At 40.2% G+C, this 17,405-nt stretch overlaps 2 protein-coding genes across 2 annotated transcripts in view; one reads left to right on the top strand and one right to left on the bottom strand.

The window, feature by feature from the left end:
• Nucleotides 1–500: 500 nt before the first annotated feature.
• On the bottom strand, nt 501–15,221 carry LOC117401079 (tetraspanin-31). Its single transcript, XM_034001520.3, has 6 exons — nt 15,029–15,221; nt 7,116–7,283; nt 6,426–6,506; nt 5,078–5,218; nt 4,319–4,429; nt 501–4,093 (listed from the first exon to the last, which is right to left on the bottom strand). The coding sequence occupies exons 1-6, from the start codon at nt 15,089–15,091 to the stop codon at nt 4,019–4,021; spliced, it is 639 nt and encodes a 212-aa protein (XP_033857411.3). The 5' UTR covers nt 15,092–15,221; the 3' UTR covers nt 501–4,018.
• Nucleotides 15,222–16,749: 1,528 nt separating this feature from the next.
• LOC117962481 (arf-GAP with GTPase, ANK repeat and PH domain-containing protein 2-like) overlaps nt 16,750–17,405 on the top strand; it is a 45,807-nt gene continuing 45,151 nt past the window's right edge. The window contains exon 1 of the mRNA XM_059011553.1: nt 16,750–17,054. Coding sequence (XP_058867536.1) covers nt 16,883–17,054 — 172 coding nt within the window. The 5' untranslated portion in view covers nt 16,750–16,882. The remainder of the gene's footprint in view (nt 17,055–17,405) is intronic.

Below are 17,405 nucleotides of genomic sequence, written 5' to 3'. Positions count from 1 at the left end.
TGAATGCTTTTTCTTTTCAGGAATGGAGTTAAATCTGTCCCTGCCAGCAGTCCCATGTGTGGCCACTCCCCAGCTAGCATCAGTTACCTAACTGGGGAATAGCTACACCTGGGATTGCTGAAGGACAGATTTAACCCCGTCCCTGCCAACATTACATTCACTTACACACACACACCCACACTATTTACAGCAGTTGGCCCTGCCACAAGCACCATCTTTAAAATGCTAAACATTTTTTGAGGGCATTCACCTTAAAATGAATGCAGGAAAAACTACTTTTAAATGAGAGTATTTGAAAAAAGATAATGGGTCAATAGACAAGTTTGCATTGTGCAAAATCACCCTGTGGTTGCGTTAGAGGTGAAAAACATCCATAGTTAATAATTTCATTTTTTGCTTCACATTTTATATTTACAGCAACAGTGAGGAACTTGCGTGGTTCTTTCACTCATCCCTGATGCAGTGAGAATGTTGCAGAATAAAGACTCGGCACACCAATGTCATTTTCATTATTACTTTTTGAATTTTATTTACATGAACATTCTTTCAGTGTAAAACATTAAGCCACTTTGGATCCTATGGGAGACTAGTCTAATTGGGTGGGATGGGGTGTCAGGAGATAGGAAAAAGGTTCCGATATTTAGGTCTTTCAGTAGCACACAAAAAGAGTCCAGCTAAATCCTAAAAAAAACACAGAGATCGCGTCTATTGGAGATGATCAGTCTAGGCCTGAAACAGAAAGCAGAACGGGAGAACTTCCCCCAAGCCAGTTCCGTTTGGAGTGGTTTGCTTCAGATTAATTCACACAGAAACGTTTGTACGGTTTACAGGGCGACTGGCATTCTAGCTTGCTTATTTAAGTTAGTATGGAGAGTTGACCGTGTCTTTTACACTACAAGAGTGGACCCTCGTGAGCACTGGATAGGCAAGGGGACTGCAAAGCGAAGCGTATTTATAAAAAGGCTCACAGTGCCTTCTAAAAGAGGAATGAACCAAGCCTTTAAAAACAGTTTCCTCTCCAATTGGTTTAAAACTTGCTTGCAATCTTACAGGATAAAGATCAAATCTTGGGTTCTAACATCATGAAATGCTACGGTGGTAGGACCCATGGAAAAACACAAAACCTTTTTTTAAAAGCGCTGGTTATGACTTGCCTTTGTAAGCAAGCCCCGTACAAATCCAGCAATGAATCTGGGATCATTTTAAGTTGATTTTACTTCAATCTGCAGTCAAATCAAAAAGGGAAAAGACGCACCTAGGGTTGAGGGAACGCCATGAAAGTTGTACTGCTGTTTTTTTTTTTTTTAAGAAACTTAATATTGAAACCGATTCTCTTCAATAGATATTACTACCGAATGTTAACTTAGCAGTCCAACACAAGTGTTCACAGGGTCTGTGGAGCCAGACACTTATGAACTAGTCAAAAGCAAAGCACTACCAATGGAAAGAGGGCTTTTGATAACCATATAATTGGCAATTCACATTTCCCAGAAACTGGAAAGTACTGAAAATATCAGTACCTCATTAGGGCAGGAGTTTGGAGTCGGCACACACATGGTGTTTGCATTATTCTGTGATGGATCCCCTCACGTTTGGAGCAGAGAAACAAGCATCAACTACCATATCCACGCAACCAAAATAATGTGCATTCTCATCCTGACTGCCATTCACTTTAAATCATGCTGTCACACCTTATAGAAGCCATGTGAACACAAGGTTTGAAACACTCTCTAAACCAGGGGTGCAGAATTCCGGTCCTACACCCTAAATTACATCATCAGTTATTTAACGATACCTAGAAGTCCTGCAGCACTGGGTTTGTACACCCCTACTTGAAATCTTGAGAGTGTTACTTAAATGTGAATGGTACAGTGCTCCATGCAATTAGCAGGACCCGCATAAACCCTAAAAGTTTTCTATCAATTCTACTTAGAAATCTGTATTAAAAAATGCTTGTTTTGTTTGTTTGTACAGTTGTTTTGTCTTCATATATCTTGTGCTGTTAAGACATGCATGAGGAAGCACGTATAACTACAGCTATGACTGGCAGACAAACCCTAGGCATTTATAACGTGTGTATGGCAACATTGAACAAAAGCATAAATCTGAGGATAATTACCAAAAAAAAACATATATATACCTATAAAAATATTAACAAAACAAATCTATTTTAACACAATCCCATCCATCATTTGGCAAACTAATAATAATAATAATAATAATAATACACATTTACTTGAAGTCCTCTTTAAAAAAAAGTCCCACCCCAACACATCACTAACAATAATTTGCCAATATTATACAACTGCTGCTACTGCACATGTCAAGGTGACACGAGTCATCCCTGTATTTTGGCAACAACCTTTTCTACTTTCTTTTTCTTCTTTAGATATAATGTGTATTTTACATTTTGCCTCACTTTCATTCGGAGATACTAAATGCCACTTGGTCCTGAAGGCTGGCCCACGCAGCCAGATTTAGTACAAACAAGAGACTTTACTCGCATGCCTTGCATTTAAACTAGATTGCAACACATGATGTTTCAATTGGCTAACCACCTTCAGGCTTATCTTGAGGAATCACCGGCTGAGAATTCATAATAACGTTCCATTTTTTATTTTGCTCCAGTCAGAGATCCCCAGAGCTATTTTCACATTGCACCTTGTGACTGCTAGATACATATAGAAATGCAACGCTCTGCCTCAAGTGGTTTCAACCTGGAACAGGATGGGTGTGTACCACCATTCTGACACCCTGAAACAACTGTTGAGAGATCTAGCATCAAATGACTTTCATATTCGGTGGTGCAGAGTGACCCCCATCCCTATTTTTGCATTCTTGCATTCATTAAAAATCTAACAGAACCACAGGGAGAATCGCGCTGTTCCAAATTACAACAGAACCACAGGGAGAATCGCGCTGTTCCAAATTACAACAGAACCACAGGGAGAATCGCGCTGTTCCAAATTACAACAGAACCACAGGGAGAATCGCGCTGTTCCAAATTACAACAGAACCACAGGGAGAATCGCGCTGTTCCAAATTCCGTTTCTAAGCAGATGCGGAAGTTGATTGACATCATGTAACTCTCCAAATCCAGCTAGGTTTAAAACATGCTTCCTTTTCTATTCTCCTTGTTATATGAATAGAATACTCCATATAGTCCTGTGGTTATTTCACTCATCAGGAGAGCTGTAAGCTACCCACTTGACCTCTTTCGGGTGCTTGCGAGTTTTTCAGCGTGGAAAAACTACAGTACTCTATGAATATGAACGTTCATGGTGTCTCCACTATAAATCTCCCAAGTTCCGTTTTTGGGCTGACTGTAACAATATGAAACACTGTATTAAAGCTGCAACTGCAACTTAATTCTAATTTAATATTTAAACACTTCCAAAACCACATTAAGCATCGCTCTAAGCAGTTAACGACAACTTCACTATGTAGGTTGCCACTATTTAAAAAAAAAAATAATAATTAGGTTGGCTGTCAACGGGAAAGGCTATATTCTATAAAGAAAACAAAAAAACTATTTTCTAAAAAAACTACAAGACGCCTTTATACAAATCTTATTTCTGTTGAGTTAGAGGATACCCCACCCTTGTCTGGTTCTTTCCAATCTACTTCTCTTTTCAAGCCTGAAGTTCTGCTTACAGCCACACTGTATCTGTATCTGTATATATGCGCGCACACACACACACATACGCACGTCTATATATTATATATAAAAACTTCACATCAAGAATGACGCATTGCAAAGGGACACTCCTGGAAAGAGACAGTGCCAGTCTCCTTGGAGGAATGCCAACAAGGGGTCCATTCCATCATGCATTAGTGAACACACATGGCTGGGCTGGGTTTCTGACATGAACTCATTAGTGTTTGCTGGCTCAGTGGGTGTGCCATTTTGATCCGTAGGTAGGGTTTGAGCAGCTACAGGGAGGAGATGGGACGAGAATGGTTGTGATCGTGTGTGTGCGCACGCGTGTGTGTGATTGGGGGGTGAAAGGAGGGGGGTCTACAGGAAGGCACTGGGGTTCGCTCGTGGGTCCTTCTGATTCCTGTAGCGCACAGCTAGCCAGACTCCCAGGATCTGAAATGGAAAGTGGAGAGGTGATCATTTGAATAGGCTACGTTTCCTAACAAAAACAGATTACATAAATGGCCCAGTATTAGGACCCCTTTGGAAAGAAGACCAACTTTCTTTAGCATTAAAAGGTGGCACAAAAAATAACGTGACACACTTCTATTAAGTGTCGGAACCACTCCTCAAGTTCCAAAGGCTTCCGATTGCAGCAGTCGGAGTGTCCAGACTCACCTCAGTGAAACTGAAAAAGAGCCCCACTCCTCCCAGGATCTGGAGAGCTTCCTGTGAATGCTGCAGCATTTTATCCCCGCAAGTGTAACACTGGTTCTTTGCTTTACAAACCTGGAAGGAAGTTGAACAAGAGTATGACATAAAAAAGACACTTTTAATAATAAAGCAACCAGCTATACCAGAAACCCCCTGCCATGAATACAACAGCATTACAGGGCAGTATCATTAACTCCTTCAGGCACACCAGGAATGGAGTGGTAGTTCAAACGGTTTCTTCTTAAAAGACATTTGACAGCGACTCAAGCATCGCGAGGAGGAAACTGACCATTTGGATGACCAGATTCAGCCCGTCAGTACATTTTAAACCCTGCTGCGTGCACCTCGTTGCAAAAAGAAGAAAGTTAGCATTTTATTTGCTTGTCCCTTGTACCATAAAGGGTTAAGTTGGAAATTAGGTAGGGGCAGGACAGAAGGTAGGAGACACTTCTTTACTTGGAGAGTGGTGAGAGTATGGATGGGTTACCTAGCCATGTTGCTGATGCTGAAATCACTGGAATTCTTAAGGACTCATCCTGACAAGGTTTTGATCTCAACATGCGACTCTGAACCGGATGAGCACTGATGTGCCGATTGGCCTCGCCATGTTTCAATTATTATTATTTATTATTTTTTTTAATGTTTAGGATTCTAAATTCTGCAGTGTTTGAAGTTTGTTCCAGCCTGAAAACTCCCAGGCTGATCACTGCCCTGTCCACTTACCGCAGTGCAGTTTGCATAGTCCATCCGGAACTGGCCCATGCTCAGTGTGTCGTTGAGTAGCCCACAGCAGTCCAGTCTCGTCTCCAGCTCCACGCGCGTTTGGTTGCTCAGATGACCCCAGGAAGTGTTCAGGAGCTGCTCCTACAAGCACAGTTCAAGCATACAATGAAATGATCTTGGGAGGCACGGATGTGTGAAATCCGCGGATAAATGAGGTGTCATTGCGTGTGACTAGAATGCACGAATAAAATACAGAAACTAGTAATGTAAACCAAATTAGTGTTCACTGGAGATGCATGCAATACAATATATTACAAAGACAGAAGAATGTTTTAAAATGAGTTTACTTTGACAGTGTTACTCCTAGCAAAATCAAAATGCGATACACCTCCAACCCCATTTCCCTAGTTTTTTCTGTTACCAAAAAAATATATATTAAAAAAAAAAAAGAAAAAATACTACAAAGCTACGAGATCATAAGACATTTTATGATGGAGACAAGCATTCAGCCCATCACAGCTCACAATTTTCCTATAAATATAAGCGTGTGCCTAGCAGCTAGAAATATCACAAGGTATTATCGGCAATTTATTCCACATATTAATATTAAATAACGGTAGTTAAGTGTTGCTAGTTTTCTGGGATTTCAAACAAATTATATTATTACTTTTCTTTTACTTTAAAACTAAAACAAGTCTGCTGTGTAATTTTAACTTTTCTTACATTTCGACAAAGTGTCAACAGAATTTTTATTTTTTATTTTAAGCAATTCACTGCTGCAAGTCGTTTTTTTTTAACCTTGAGAAAGTCCATCATAGTCTTTTGTTTCAGCGAGACAAAATATGTTTGCTAGGATTCACTAAGCAACTGTCTCAGGAGAACTCATTTTACAGAATCGGCACCCTTCTGCTGTTCATACCTAGAAATGAATCTTCCCATCTGTAACGCTGCTGTCTATGCGTCGACTCCACAGATTTCAGACTGATGCATGCGTCGTTATGCATGTGTGCGTTTGTGTGTGCACCGCGGGAGGTGAGTCTACATTGGCAATAATGTACCGTATTTGAGATAAAACTCGTCAAGGAGCCGCGGTTAATGGGGTGAATGGGGAGCGGATAAATGAGTTTCTACTGTATATATTTCACTTCAAATTATTGAAGTACATTATGTATTTATAAATGAGGAACAATGCCTAGTTTAATCACAATATTTCTGAATGTTACACAATTTGCAAAAACACTACAACGACTGGCAGAAGCCTATTTTCTTATTTTAACCCTGTCCTATCTGAGTACCAACATAAAATCACAGCTGAGAATGTTGTTAAGGTTTGGTTAAATATTCTTACCTGTTGGCCCCGGTTGATGGCCAGGCAAGAGCAGGACACCCCAAACTGAATGATGAAGACGAGGAACAGGATGACCATGTACTGAGTAGAGGGGGTTAAGAGAAACAGCAGAGCTGGAGCAAGGAGGAATGCTGACTCAATCAGCTGCTACTAGAACGGAAAAAAGCTATTTACTTGAGATGCATATTCTGCAACAAACAGAGGTGGTCGTATGCATTGCATTTAAATAAAAACCTTGTCCTGGGAACTACCGAGGTCCTTTGTGCCTACAGGTGCTTAAAATAGTGTGCAGCTTTTATGATGTCTGCAAAGGTGACTACCATGACTGGTAGAACATTCAATATTGAATCATGATCCATGCTCTTTAGTGCACCAACGGTATCATTACACCTATACCTGGGACACCCAATCAACATCATTGCAAGATGAAGATTACAAAACCATAAGAGACAGGAGATGTTCCTTATTGTACTTACTACTAGACAACGCCCATATCTACTGCACATGTTGCAGGTCTACCTCTTATTGCTGCTATTGACAGTTGCTAGTAAAATCAGGAGGATAACTGAACTCCGTTTAGGTTCTCCAGTTAGGATCTACGTTACCAGATTAAGGAGCGTTTCTCGTGTCCCTAAAAGGGTTTCACCAACTACAGTTTGCTCTTCTTTCCAAGTCCCAGTGAAAGGATACAAAGAACAGCAGGACTTGGTGGTGGTTGATGGCTCCGACGAGCCCCACGATGGAGATCAGAAGCAGGAACACCCCGACAGCAATCACCCCTCCGATGATGTGGATGCTGGAGACGATGCCGAAGCCTTTCCCCCAGGCTGCCACTCCTATCAGCAGCAAGCCCACCAGCTGCAAAGAGGAGAGAGCGGCAGGGTTCGAGAAGGGCCAGCTTTTCCGTGCAATCATAATTCGGTTTAAGCCGTTTATGGTTTAACAGTTTGTACACAATCAAATGACCTGATCAGGTTTGTGGTCAGGAGTTCTGAATTACACAAGCCGTTAAGACGCAACACAAGGGGTGCATTTCACAACAAAGACATTGATAACGACTTCTCCTCAAAATGTTTGCCTGCTTGCCTTAGTCTGACCTTATTTCACAATAAAAACGCTATGTTCAAGTGTCATGCATAGGGTTTATTATTAAACCGATTCTTTTAGAAAGCTGTGTCCCGTTACACTTTGGTGTGTTAGCAGTCAAATGTAAAATGTATTAAATTAAAAGTTAACAAGGCTAACAGTATGAAGAATATATTACACCATGTGATCCCCCCCCCCCCCCAGCAGATTACCAGGCCTACCAGATACTGTACAAACCAAGCTTGTGTCCCATTTTATATTGAATTTGAGCTATTCCAGGCTTTACCAGAAGTCTAATTAGACACCCTGTATAATCAAGATATAAAGGTTAATCTAATTGCATAGCAAAACATGGAATCTGATTTGCAATAGTAATCTCCTGATATTCCATTCACCCGTGTTTTTTCAGGTTGTTGAAAAAGCAAATAACTCACTGACAGGGACATCCTGTTAGCAGAAGATGCAAACAAGCTACAACAAAAAGGACAAGCCAAGTGTACCCAAAACAGGCTGGACAACAACAGCGTGTGATCACGCATTTGCCCAGCATACAGTACGCTGTACAGCTATGGACAAACATTTTGCATCACCCTATAACTAACTTTGCTTCACGAAGTTGAATGAAACCTGCTGAATAATGTTACGTTAACATATTGAATTACATACAAACTGAAAAATGCAACACTTCGAAATCTAACATGAAATATTGTACTACTACTATGGCTTCCGTTAGACTTTTGCGATATCATTTTGTAGTTTTTGAATTATGTGATGTTACATAAAAGATCTAAAAATTATGTTAATATATAGTTTTTATTTATATATTTTTTTTTAAATTAATGTCTCAATGCTAAAATTCTAGATGTCGCAAAACTTTTGTCCATAGCTGTACATTAAATCACCATCCAAGATCAACACAACTGCCTGAGTCATACAGTCTCTTTACAGTGAATACGCTGCTTAAGTCTCTGACGCAGCTATTTCACATCCTGCCTGGCTTCCTCTTACAGTTTAATGTGTTAGAGAACACCCTAGCATTCTTACTATACACTGTTGCAGCTGTACTATGTTCATTGTTTGTCCCAGTGGTTTCCAACCCTGGTCCTGGGGACCCCCCGTGTCTGCTGGTTTTCATTCCAACCGAGCTCTCAATTACTTAACTAGACCCTTCATTGAACTGATCATTTGCTTAATTAGACCTTTGTAATGGTTTTTTTCAGCTCTTAAAACAGTTGCAGAGTTCAAGTTAGTTATAAAACATTACAGCTAACTTATAGCAACTGTTTATGAGCGGACAACAATTACAAAGGTCTAATTCAGCAAATCAGAGGTTGGGAACCACTGCTTTAGAGTGTAAAATGTAATGTTTTGTCCTAAACCAAAGTCAGAGATATGCATGTTACACACAGGGAGTGTAGTGCCAGTCAGAACAGTACAGTGTAAAGGTTATTTATTCAGATCTCGGCTTGCTCGCTCACTCACTGACTCACTCTGTGACTCAAGTCACTTAACCTCCTTGTGCTCCGTCTTTCAGGTGAGACGTTGTTGTAAGTGACTCTGCAGCTGATGCATAGTTCACACACCCTAGTCTTTGTAAGTCGCCTTGGATAAATGCGTCTGCTAAATAAAGAACTTACAAATTCAATAGCAAGTCTTTTCCACATGCATGTTAATGTTGTTTTGCATCACAGAAAAAAGTTATAGCACTCTAATAGAGGCTTCTCAGGATGGCTTTTTTGATGGGTAACAAATTGCCAATGTGTTAAGCTGATGGGACACCAAGCCACTTTTTCATGCTTAAAACCTGGTTCCAGGAGACCTAGTTTGAGGCAACTTTGCCTCAACCCCCAATCTCCCCTGATGTGCCGTGCAGTGACCTGAAACCTATTCTCCTGAAACCAAGTTCCAAGCCACAAAGGGGCTTAGTGTTCCCTCAGCTTTAAATTTAACATGTTTAAATGTTTAGGAGATTAAACAGAATCCAACATCCTTGTGCCATACACTCTAGGTTTTACAGAACAAAAAAACATTTCTTCAATGATTCACAAAAGCAATGAAGGCTCAGAAAGGTACAGCCAGGCAGTTTTATAATTGCAGAACATGATGGATCAGACTGAGCAGTCACATGAGCTGAAGAAGCAGAACTCTCAGAGGGTTACAGTAGGTCACCTAGCTTTTGGCATTGTTTTTTATTTTTCTGGCTGAGTCATCTGCAAGGGGAACGCAAACCGCACGCCCAAACGAAGACAAAATTGATGTTATGTTTTCCGTTCTGGACAGCTAAAATAAGGGGCATGAATTACATCAACCCAAACAGCTGACTGTCAGAAATGAAAACATTACACAGCAGACCACAGAATCTGTGCCATTGAGTTCTAGCGACATCATTCACATTGAAAACCACAACCCCCTCAGAAGCATGGGCTCTCGCACATAATGCAGGGATGGAAATAAGACTCCCATTGCATAGCAGTTTGATCCACTCCTGGTTTTACTGTACGAGTTTAATAAGACACATCCGAGCTTGTTTCCTGTACATTGTGGTTCATTTGAAAGCCTGTGCAATTGGAGTCTTCTTTCCATACTGGTAATGGCTGCTATTTTTGTTACTGCAGGCGCAGCATATTTTTTTACTGGACTTTTTTTTAAGTGGCACAGAGTGCTTAAAAACTTAAGCCTCTGCAGTGCTTGAAGTAAGCTTTTTTATTTCTAAATGGTCACCTGAAAAATAAAACAGTGGCCTATTTAAAGCATGACTGCGTAAGATCTTAGTCTTAGTTCAGCCAGGGTGTCCTCGGCTCACCGCGCACCAGCGACCCCTTTAGACTGGCCAGGCACCTGCGGGCTTGCCTGTAAGCTGCCCAGAGCTGCGTTGTCCTCCGACGCTGTAGCTCTGGGTTGGCTGCATGGCGGGCCTGCAGAGTGAAAAGAAGCGGTCAGCTGACGGCACACGCTTCGGAGGACAGCGTGTGTTCGTCTTCACCGCTCCCGAATCAATTGGCGACTACTAAATTTAAAAAAAAAAGAGTAACAGTCTGCTGTAAAAATCAGTAGTCCTGGTATTTGCCTACAATAACTGCAGTGCATTAGCCCTGATTTGTTGAACTAACCAGCTGAACTGTTGACACCATGATGGCTAAAATTTCCTTTTCGGAGCTTTTCGTATCACACCGGCTCAGAAAACGAAGCTTCGGAAGTTGAGGATGCTTCCCTTTCAGGAGTTGACTCGTTTTTCTCTTTATGGTATGTTAGTTGTCTTTGTAATAAATTTATGTATTTTCTGCTGTTCGCTCACTCGCTCTAATTTCTAGCGCCTTTCCATTTTTACCACCTGACTTGACCGTGCTGGTCTACATGTTCATTATTATTATTAGTAGTATTGTTGTTGTTTTTTTTTTAGTTAATGTTAATTCATGCCACGTACAGCAGAACCCTCTGATGCCTTCAATAAAGCATCGCTCTGCTGTGGGATTAGTAAAACAATGTGTTGACGTCAAAAGAAAATCTTAAACTACAGCCACCTATGGAGCGTGCTACAGAGAAAGATGGTCGCTACTTTGAGCAATGCTCTGCTTTTGTTTGTTCTCAGATGCAGAGATAAGCCAAGATATTGCAAAATACACTTTTTACAAAATAAATGAGGCACAGTAATTGAGCTCTGGCGGGCTAATTTAGCAGAACTGGCTGCAAGTACTGGAACAATAAAAATGTTTATTCTTGATGTTGATAATACACAGATATTGAGATTTTGGCTCCAATTACGGAAATTAACTGGCTGATCATTTTGCACAGATTAACGTTGACCCAGTTTCAAAAGCTGAATGCAGTTCTAATCCTTAAATGACTACAGAGGGTGCCTTCTGCAGCTGTCTGACCAATAACGTGAAACTGCTGTATGATTGTCTGATCTGCAGTCCACAGTATAACAACACATCCCTTTGCCACACAGTGTTGCTCACCTTTGCTTTTTCATTTAATTGCATACATAGATAGATATATTTAATAACAGAGCTTGCTTGCAGAGCTTTGGCATTCTTGAGACACGTTTCTGCAGGTTTCAAATCATCATGATTCAAATATGGAGGATGTGAAAAACTGTTGTTCTGACTGTGCTGTTTAAGGACATTATAATTTAAAAGCTGCACTGCCATTGACAATGGTGGGGGCCTGAATACATAAACACACATAAACACTGAACAGTATGTTTCTGCTCGCTTGCAGGCACAAATGGGATCTTTGCATTGGGCAAACAGAGTACAAGCTGGGACTGTAGTTTAATGCCAACGCACTCAAGGCTTGAGACTCACAATACTCTGAATCCACTCCTGGGTTTCTAAACAGTCCTTTTTTTAGGTATTATTGAAATGAGCAGGTGCCAGAACTAAGAACGGCTGGTTTTATTGATAAGAGTTGTTTATGCAGCTATGAGACACCAACAAATTGTTTTTATTAACAAACTCCTGATTCAAGAGCATTAAAATAATATTCTTAATTGAGGTTTGTTCTGAAAACCAGGACTGGGTGCAGCAGGGCTAGTATGAGTTTAAAGCCATGCATATCGTAACGAAAGGCTGGTAGTCTCTACAGCATTTGCAGGACATATCTGTATGCGCATTTTGCAAAAGGAAATTAAAACGCAGACAGTTTACAACACAAGGTGCAATGCATTTTTTTTTCTCTCACTTTGTGTCACACAGACTCTACTGTGTGCTTTAATCTTAAATCTTGAAGCATGAAATTGAAACTCAGAAGGCATATTTCCTCAAGACAGATAAACCGCACATAATTCTGAATTATAAAGCAAAGAAAAAAAACACATCTGCTGCACTACAAAGCACAGCACTGTGACAATCATGACAAGAGGCTTAGTAGCAGCTAAAAATATTTCAGTACCTTGTCAACTCGCAACACCTAACACTTCAAAATTAGCTTGCTTCCTGTTTTGTGATTCAATATCCACTTGGCTAACACAGGAGCAGTGGGGATGTTGCTATTTACATCAGAAAGGTATCTTGTTAAACATGATGGGGGCAATGGATGCCGTCAATATTCAACAATTCATTCTCAATGCATATTTTGTTTACTTCAGTACAGTATTTCACGAGCAATGTGGCGCGATTCATAACTAATGCATTTCTTCAGTCATCGTCACATCCACGATCTCAAGAGAGTTTGGGTTAAACTCCCAGTACATTAGGTACACCACAGAGTAAACATTAACCAGTCCCCCTGCCACACTCCAAAATGTGCTCAAAGAATATGAAATAAAACACAGTACCACACAGACAGTGAATGTACAGCTTTTCAACAGGGGTCAATGCAAGAATGGAAAGACTTCTATTGCACAGCTGTTTCACCCATTACTACTGTACGAGCTTGATTAGACACAGTGTACAGCCGGTAACAAGCCCAGGTGTGTCTTATTAAACTTATAGTAAAACCAGGAATGGATTAAACCGATATTCAATTGGTCTTATTTTCATGCCTGCAATGTTCAGTAGCACTGAAAGAAACGCTGACTCTGCTTTAACCTCAGCCCTACCTGCCTTATTATGAGGGCTCCACCTGGTTGGCTAGTGTTAGAGTTAGAGGGTGATGTTTTTAAGAATGGCAGCGATTTCAAACAGTAAGGGCTAAATAAACTGCTTTGTGTGGTCTAAAAACTGGTCAACGGAGTCATTTTCATCTAAAATGAAGTGAGAATAGACGAAGTTTGCGTGTACACTGATCGTACCCCTTTTTCAATACCCCTGTCCGTCTTGATTGTACGAAATTGTAAAGCCCACCCGTTTTCAGTTTTCTAGCATTTTAATGGCGATTCGGTCAGGGGTTTGTGTGTGGCTCTTGTTGACAAACGGTTGGACAGTTCCAGTCTAGCAGACCTCCAAAAGCAGAAACAGCAGCACAATCCCAACCCATCCACAGATCAGGGCCAATAACGACTGGATTGGGTTAGTTTACTTGTCATCGCTGTAACAGCAAAATGCAACTGACTTTCTCCGAGCATGAATCACACTGATTATAGCTGTTGGCGCTAATGCGAAGAAGTGTCAAAAACTGCTGCCATGACTGCCAGGCTGGTTTCTCTTTCACACACCCTGTAGTTAATTATATAAATGTTATCATAAAAACGTGTGCTGGGGTGTGCGTCACAGATCACTGGAGAGCAAAAGGCACAATCCAGGCTGTGATTACATTATTTAATAGCAGTTCAGATGTGCACAATCACACACACAAGTACAATCAACAAGGACTGGTCCTTTAAAAATCAATACACAGCCCCTACGAGTTATCTGGCTAGATACACATTCCTTTAGTGTTCTATGGACAGAGGCTAGACGTGTTTACAGAAAGCTTAACCTATGGACTCACTCAACCTCAACCTGTACTCAGAAGACAGGACACATCAGTGACAAGTATAGCTTCCAGCCCATGGAAACCTTCACGTTTTAGAATTCAGAGGTCAGGCAGATTCTGCTGTATAATAAATACTACTGTGATTGGACCAGGAGCACTGTCATAGGCCCGGTATTTGTGCTAAAGTGTATGCCATAGATTTTGTGGAAGACTTACATAGGGCAATCTTTGCTTAATTATTATTCCTCATTATTTTAGCTTCATTTTTATTTTAATTTTTTTTAAGTGCAATGTCTACATTCCGTTCCAAAGCAGTCTTAAATTACGCTCTATAATATATAGCAGCAGTGTGGAGTAGTGGTTAAGGCTCTGGACTCTTGACCGGAGGGTCAATCCCAGGTGTGGGACACTGCTGCTGTACCCTTGAGCAAGGTACTTTACCTAGATTGCTCCAGTAAAAACCCAACTGTATAAATGGGTAATTGTATGTAAAAATAATGTGTAAATATATATATATATATAAATTGTATGTAAAAAAAATAATAATAATGTGATATCTTGTAACAATTGAAAGTCGCCCTGGATAAGTGCGTCTGCTAATAAATAATAATAATAATGACACAGTTCAAACTACATCAGCCACACACAAGGTCAAAGGCACAGGTAGCGGAGTTCTCCTAGTTTATGCGATGTTTTAATATGAGGGGTCTTTGAACCCCATAACCCTGATGAGACACCCCAGTACTGACTACTTCTGTTCTAGGCCTACACATATAGTGGTGCTAAACTGGATGCATTACATACAAATAAAACACGGTTCTAGACGATATCAGTAAAGGAGAAACGACCCCACCTGTTTCTGTATTCCTTGTCGTTTATACATTTCACCGTAAAAAAAATAATTATACTCATAAATAAATTACAGACCAGTTTACATTACTGCCGCGGGTATTGTAAATGCATGTTCGACATTACGGTTGGGTTTCGTAAGATTTTTTCGTTATGTCAACAAAACTCCCGTTGTTGACAGGGTGTTACAAATAATTACTAAACAGATTTTTATGTACTGTAATATATTACATTCCTAAAAAAAACATTACTTGCATTGTGCGGTACAGATTACTTCAGTCACATATATACACCAACAACGCTATACTCACCATATAAACGACGTTAAGCGAACTGAGGGCATTTCTCGAGCAGGTGAAGCCGCCGCAAACCATTTTTCAGAAGCTTATTTTTAATTAATAATAGACAATACAACTTGTTTGCTTATTTTTGTATCTCATTTGCCCTCGGAAGGCGATAGAGAAACAGTAACGCTGTCTCTTTAAATCTAAAAACGGATTTCCTTCCAGCTACCGGCATACAGCGTTGCGAGCGTCCCGATGACGGCATCGCTGTTCTGGGTGCTGGTTGGTTTATCACATGTCAATCAGGTTTTAAACCCGTCCCTTTTGACACGCCCACAGGCCGGTGGGAGGATTTTTGCGTTGTCATTATAGGTGTCTACAACTGAAAGAATGGTTGGTTGCCGCATCTGTCAATTCCCTTAGACTGTTAGCTATTGGTTATGAGGATAATAAAGGGGCGGAACTTTGGCAGAGTGTTCTTTTGTGTTCGCCGCCTCACGGTCGCTCGTTGGGCAGCATTGCTGTCGATCAAAAGGTAGGGACGGCAACACTTAACCAACAATGCGTTTAGGACGCAAGTCATGTGATTTACTTCGGTGACGTTGAAAATGAGTTCGTGTGTCTAGTTTTGCATGACTGACACCCCTGCACAGAAATGAGGAACTTTAACCCGTGTTTGCGTTTTGGAAACAATCAATATTCAAAGAGCAATCTCTCATATAGCCACAAGGTGACGGCACGGTGTAGCTGTCTCTGATTTTGTCCAACAAAAAAATACACCTCAAGTTTTCCGTTATATAAACAATTTTCTAGTGGTCATGTGAAAATACAGGACTTTAATGACCTGCAATGCATACTATAAATATATTAGTGGTGCGGTAATGTGCTTATGGTGTGGTACTTCATACTATAGGATTAAATATTAAAACATACATGAGTAGTATTATTAAATACACATGATTATTAAAGATAATATTGTATACCACTTCTTTGTGATAAATCTGTTTATTCAGTTTTAAAAGTATGCCAAACATATTCACATTTAAACACTTGCACACGCTATACATTAAATATCAATGTATATGCTGAAACATTAATATGCATGCTACACATTATACAGGTATACACTACAGCATTCTACAGCACCAGGGAATCCACCTGGAATGGCATCACCTATTTTTCAGGTGATCCCAGTATAACCACAGATAGCTGATGCAGCCCAGAGTTCTGTAAAATGCATTAAAAACACAGCTGCAGGTTATTGCAGCGGCGTGACCTGGGATTTGACTTCTGATGTCATAATGCTTTTCTGATGGGACCTTGATGACGATGGCCAAGGTATTCAAACCCTTAAAAACTTAAGTTGTGCCAAAGTTGTCCTGACCTGATATATATATATATATATCACTTTTCTATTTGTTTATTTATGTGTTTATTTGTTTATTAATACTTTATAGTGCTTTGTTATACTGTAGTATTTAATGCAGCCATTTATTTTAAAAAATAAAATATATTTGAAACAAATAAGTCAATAAGGATATTATTACAGTCGGAATGCAATTGCAAAACAATAGAAAACTTTCTGTGAATGTTCCTAAAACTACCTACAACAGTTTCTGCTGACGTCACTTTGTCAGTATCAGGTGTAATATCTCTGTCTTAAGAAGAAGAAGAAAAAAAATATCTAGAACCAGGAAGTACATTCACAGCCAGTCAAAGGAAACATGATAATAGTTCAGAAACTTTCACAATTTTTTTTTTCAGTGTTGGCCGTTTTTTTTGGGGGGGAGGGGGGTTTTGGGGTTTTGTCTTCGCACTAATGGATTACAAGTTTCCTGACTTTATTTTACAACTAGCGATATCGTGATAAGGAATGGTAAAATGAATAACAACAGCAGCCAGACTAAATTGTTGCATTCCACAGCCATCCGAGCTGAGGTAAGAAGACACGAGTCTATCAAGACGAACATTTCCAAAATCTTTAAACAGCTCGAGCGAGTTGGGGACCAGCAGCTTCGAAACGGACTTAAACTTTACCTCCACAGTATTCAAGGTAAGGAGCAGCAGGTGCATTGGCGTGTTCCATTGGTTATTAACAATTTGTAAAGTACCTATACGAGCCTGTGCTTCAAACGACTTTTGCAAAATCGTTCTTTGTGTCCCGTCACTCAAGAACAGGGTCTGTCAACGACAACGCCGGATACCTTTTTATTTAAGAGCAAGAGTTGTGTTACATTTTGAAAATAAATAAATAAATAAAAAAGACGCGCGACCCAGCAGCAACCCGAAATCAAGTGAGGTTGTTTAATTAACTAGTGCAGTGCAATGGTAACGCATGGGTAAAGCATTGATAAACATGGTGATGTACAGAAATATTAACTCAAGGTCAAATACTGTAAACTCA

Source organism: Acipenser ruthenus, chromosome 42, assembly GCF_902713425.1.
Source record: "Acipenser ruthenus chromosome 42, fAciRut3.2 maternal haplotype, whole genome shotgun sequence".
NCBI classification, from domain to species: Eukaryota; Metazoa; Chordata; class Actinopteri; order Acipenseriformes; family Acipenseridae; genus Acipenser; species Acipenser ruthenus.
The sequence above is the reverse complement of the archived record's forward strand: the minus strand, read 5'-3'. Positions and strand labels throughout refer to the sequence as shown.

Bases quoted from the DNA above. Each gene is read 5' to 3' on its own strand.
- LOC117401079 (XM_034001520.3), bottom strand. From the start codon at position 15,091: ATGGTTTGCGGCGGCTTCACCTGCTCGAGAAATGCCCTCAGTTCGCTT. The intron at 6,507-7,115 runs GTATCCTTTCAC...CCCTCTACTCAG, and splicing joins ACCAAGTCCTGCTGTTCTTT to TACATGGTCATCCTGTTCCT. The intron at 4,094-4,318 runs GTGAGTCTGGAC...TTTCCATTTCAG, and splicing joins TCTTTTTCAGTTTCACTGAG to ATCCTGGGAGTCTGGCTAGC.